The 5549-nt window shown below is 31.7% G+C and overlaps 1 protein-coding gene across 1 annotated transcript; it reads right to left on the bottom strand.

The window, feature by feature from the left end:
* Window positions 1-1331: 1331 nt before the first annotated feature.
* Window positions 1332-3674, bottom strand: HELRODRAFT_189618 (hypothetical protein; the record flags this gene model as incomplete). The annotated part of the gene is made up of 6 exons (XM_009030850.1): window positions 1332-1850; window positions 2243-2347; window positions 2624-2790; window positions 2960-3151; window positions 3320-3352; window positions 3591-3674. 6 exons carry the CDS (start codon window positions 3672-3674, stop codon window positions 1712-1714), a joined length of 720 nt encoding a protein of 239 aa, XP_009029098.1. The 3' UTR covers window positions 1332-1711.
* Between the last annotated feature and the right edge of the window lie 1875 nt (window positions 3675-5549).

Here is a 5549-nt window from a genome sequence, read left to right as displayed (position 1 = left end):
TATTAAAAAGTAGTTAAAAGTAGTTACTAACTATGTTTTTGTCAAGTAGTTAACTACAGTAGTTCACTACTTTTTTAGAGTAGTTAACCCATCACTGTCTACATATTTGTAGTTAATGGAAGGATAAGCGTTTGTATGATTGCTTTCGGTTATTCAGACTCATGAACTTTATCTTTATAGTTGCATATTGTATATATATTGTTACAGATCGAGATAAAAACTGATAGTCAGAAATTGCATTGAGATTGAACCGCTTGTAAACTAATTAGCAAGTGTAAAGTAATTAAAATATTATAAATCCATATATGGACGTGACACTGCTATGTGGCACATTTACAAGCAGATCGGTAGCTGTATAAACAATGAAGAAGTAGAGAAAAGGGGGAGAAGAACAACGAAGAAGAAGAACGAGAATTAAGAAGAGGTCAGATGAAGTTTCGAGCAGAAGAAGAGTCCTATTATCGCAAAGAAGTTTTGTGTGTACTGCAAGCAAATTAGCGATAACGTCCGGGGAAAATTTAATAACGAAGAATTCTACACGCGGTCTGCGAGTGAATTACGATAATTTTCCGAGAAGCGAATACTGAGGATTTACGGCCAAGAAACATCTGACGACAGAAGCTTAATTATCTGTCGATTAGTTATTATGCTGTATTCTAACGATTTTAACAATTGAATAAACAAGTGATTGTTGACAGCAATACACACAAGTGATTGCCAGCACAGTTTTCTTTCTGACAAACTTCATCAGAAATAAGTCTGTTCAGGAGTCAAGAATCCGCGTAGAGAAAAATAACTGTACCCTACAAGTTCAAGGGGTCGGTTATAACAATATGTAGTTGATGCAAGGATAAGGGTTTGTATGATTACTTTCAGTTATTCAGACTCATGAATTCTATCTTTATAGTTGTATAGAATTAACATTATCAAATGAACTTGTTGAGGCACAATCAACAAACAATTTTAAAGCAGGTATTGATTGTTGGATGAACAACAATCAATCAAAGAATCGTATATGCTGCCATGACTGACAGCATGCTCTCTGGAAGACCTCCAGAACAGCATTACTACTGCTACTACTAAGTACAATTACTCGCGGGCCGCATAAAATGCCTTGGAGAGCCTAATCCACGGGTCGTATATGGCCCACTTGTGTTATAAAAGTTTGGTTCATGCAAATGCTTATCTATCCTTGATGAAGTTAGTGGTTTGAAATCAAGGTGAAAAATGTCTGGTTGTTTTTTTATTTGATGTTATTATATAGAACAGATGGTGGTAATTTGAAAAATATTTAAGATAAGTTGAATCTGAAATAAATAAAACGCGCCAAATATGATTTATATTCCATTAAAATAATTTATTATAAAAGATAATTATCATTGAATCAATTTATATTAGCGATTTAAACAAACCAGACAAAAATTAATTGTGAATTAAAATGAATAATGTTAAAATAGAGTGAAACAGAATTAAAACACATTTCTGTTAATGTTGAGATATTATGAAGGTGATCACAGAAAAGTGATGCGCTTTATTTAAATGGGCTATTTCAAAAAACAATGCGATCATAACAAAATTTTTAACAAAAATTTTCTGCAAAACAATCATCACTAAATTTTGAATCAAATAATAAAAATTTTAAATCTTTTATGACAGTTGTTATAAGCATAGGTTTAAATACGAAATCAGTACAAGTTTGTTGGAAAAATAATTACACGGGCAAAATGAATGTTTCAAATGCAGACGTGTTTGTTAGACGAGTGGGTAACTGGCCATGTTGGCAATTACACATTGGTTCTCCTTGTTCCTGCTCATGTACGTAGCCTTTGTCACCCCATGATGTAGCCCAGCTGTCGAATTTCGATACGTTATTATTTTAATGAGTGTATGTGAAGTTTTGTTAATTTCAGTTTACAAAAAGAATCTACTTAGGTGCAATGACATTTTTAGTCATCATAAAAGTAAAGTGACGGATGCAGAAAATTATTTTACACACTCATGAAAGGTTAAAAAAAAGGTCAATTACACTTTTCCAAAGTTTAGAGGATTCAACAAAGCGCACAAACACCAAAAATTAATAGGTGCTAAACGACGCATCACACATGAAGCATGTGATTGGCGACGATCTTTTAGCCATAATCGAACCCGGTTACTGCGAAACAGCACAAGGCGACCTTAACCGTTAGACCATCACGTCGCTGATATAGTATAATTTACAACAAGGAAAAACAAAGATGCCAACCTGTTTTTGACGATGTAATAATCCTTTCCTTCCATACTTCCATAGCCAACAGCAAGCACACCATGATTCATTTTTTCATCATTGCATTCTGGCTCATCTACACACCTGAGTAAATATTTAAATTTTGATAACATGATTATGTCGGCACTGAACCTAGAATCAATACTATGCATAAAATACATTCCAATCAAAAATATAATGAAGCTTTCCATGCAAATAATCTCACAACATATCACGAATTATTTATTCTGTAAAAGTTTATAGAAACAACACAAATCGTTTCAAAACTATATTGACCAACTGTTAATTTATGTAAATATTAAACAATATTAAACAATCGAAATTAAGCAATTTTTCACCAAATAACAACTCAACACAAACCTGATTTGTAGGAACATGAACGATTCGTGACCAGCATCGATGGCAACAGACACCGGTCCAACTGTGGCCAGGGCTTCCTGCAATTNTTCTTCACTGCCTTTAGAAATGTCAACAAATCCTGTCACGGTGGCTCCAATTTTGTTTTCCTTGAACCTGCATTCTCCACTCTGTTGTCAGTTGAAATGTTAGACAATATAAATTTAAAGATACGTTATAAAAATGATTTAACAAAAATTTAAACGTAACGGTTGGTTGACGCCATGAGTGATATTTGTTATCTATAAATAACTACATATTTTGCCAAAAATTATTTTGAACAGCTTTGAAAAAACTCACTTTAGCCTCGTATGGGTAAGCTGTTTCAGTGTCAATGCCTTTGTTAGCTTTGATGTATTTGAAAGCATTGTCCATGAGACCACCATTGCAACCGTTGTTATCATAATTGAAAGAGCAGTCGACAAGGTTCTGCTCACTGAGTTCGACCAACTCTCCTGTCTTCCTCATGTGTTGACCTTCCAATGAACCGGTCTACCCAATTATGATTTTAAATAAGCATGGTTTCAATAAGAAGCAATCATTAAAATCTATCATTGGTTTAGTCATTAAATATTAATGAAGAATGAGAAACGGAAACAGTGAAAAATAAACCTAACGAGAAAATGAATTGAAAATTTTAATAAAACATACAATACTAACGGCACTGAAAGCCCAGCATGATCCACAGTGACCCTGAAATAGTGAAAAAACGATTATGATAACAAACAATGATGATGTATCAGAGGTGATTGCATCAACAAGCAACCAAATGGATTGCTTTCATTTATGCAGAAGAACATTTACAAAAGATAAATATAATTTTTTGTTTAAAATAAATCAATAAATCATTCTATTTCACAACAATCAATTAAACCATCAACCAAACCTGATCTTTGACTTGGGTGACGAGTCCCTTCTTTCTCTAGTCGACCTCAGTGGGCAAGGTCATGTTGATGTTGGGTGTCAAGTATGTTGAACCTCTGACCCTCTCAGCATTCATTTTCAGTCCGTTCATCGTTTCTTTGAACTCGTGAACAGTCTTAGTTCATTTTAAACAAAATATAAATTTTAAAATATTTATAATATAAATATAAAATATAAATTTTAAAATATTTATACTATGCAATGATCGATGACAATAATGATTGAACGTTGCTTTGATGATGGCAGTGTTATGATATGTCATGACAATGATGCGCTGATAATGTAGTGGTGATGACGTTATAGTTATTGCGATTTTATTACATCTTGCATTATTTATTCATGAGGAGATAGACAATTTTGATGATCACAAAATGTGATGACGATGATTATGATGATTTGTCATGATTTGTTTAATGATATAAGTTGCTGTCAATTTCATCTGATAATGACCAAATATGATGACGTGATTAGGCCAGTTTACGTTCTAATGAATAATTTGATTTAACGATTTGGATGTTCTCAATAATTCTACTTCTAACACCTCTACTCTTAGTTTCGGAGTATCTTAGAGTGTTATCCTTGGCCCCTTTCTATTTATGGTCTATACCTCTGAGCTACCTCGTATTATTAATAACTTTTCTTTCTATAGTCATGTATGCTGATGATTCTTATATTTATACTTTTTTTCCTTCATCTAATCTCAATAGTGTTCTTCATACTCTATCTCTATGTCTTTCTTCAATTATTTCTTAGTCTGACTCTACGTGTTTTAAACTTAATCCTTCTAAATTTGAATTAATTTGTTTTAATAAATCTAAAAATTCGATTATTATTCCTTCTATTATCTTACCTGATTCTAAAACTCTTGATGTTTTTTACAAATTTCGTAGTCTAAGCTTTATCTTTGATTCTAGTATGTCTCTTTCCCCTCAGATTAATTGTGTTGTTAAAAGCTCTTACTTTCATCTACGTAAAATAAAAAGACTTTGGCCTTTTTTGATCATCCTACTTTTCTCCTTCTTGTTACTTCGTTAGTCTTATCTAGGATTGATTATTCTCTTCTTGTTCTCGCTTCTTTTTAACTTGTGTTAAACACTCTTTTGCCAAATCTGCTTTTGCTTTTTCTGGCTCTTTTCTCTGAAACTCTCTATTTATCTACTTTTCTGACTACTTCTTCATCATGGTCTATACCTCTGAGCTACCTCGTATTATTAATAACTTTTCTTTCTATAGTCATGTATGCTGATGATTGATTGATTGATTGATTGATTGATTGATTGATTGATTGATTGATTGATTGAAATGTTTGATTTGAAATTGTTAATGATTGATGTCATCAGATGATGGAAATGATTTTATGAATTTGAAGTTGCTGAATTTAAATGAAAATATAACTAAAACATTTGACTAAAACATTACAGTTTGAAATAAAACTGTTTTTGAGTTTTTAGCGTTGTTACTAATAACTTTCTCTATTTCATTCAAGAGTTATTGTGGATCATGTTGGGCTTTCAGCACAGTTAGTTTTCAAAACTTTTACATTATTTCATTTTATTAATTTTTTATTTTATTAACATCTGTCCTACGTTTTCTTGTTTGTTTAACTTCGAAACTTTCTAAATCAGTAAATTTTGTCGATTGATTGATTGATTGATTGATTGATTGATTGATTGATTGATTGATTGATTGATTGATTGATTGATTGATTGATTGATTGATTGATTGATTGATTGATTGATTGATTGATTGATTGATTGATTGATTGATTGATTGATTGATTGATTGATTGATTGATTGATTGATTGATTGATTGATTGATTGATTGATTGATTGATTGATTGATTGATTGATTGATTGATTGATTGATTGATTGATTGATTGATTGATTGATTGATTGATTGATTGATTGATTGATTGATTGATTGATTGATTGATTGATTGATTGATTGATTGATTGATTGATTGA

This window comes from Helobdella robusta (assembly GCF_000326865.2).
Source record: "Helobdella robusta unplaced genomic scaffold HELROscaffold_7, whole genome shotgun sequence".
Taxonomy (NCBI): Eukaryota; Metazoa; Annelida; class Clitellata; order Rhynchobdellida; family Glossiphoniidae; genus Helobdella; species Helobdella robusta.
Note: the sequence above shows the minus strand (reverse complement) of the source record. Positions and strands in the feature narration are given on the sequence as shown.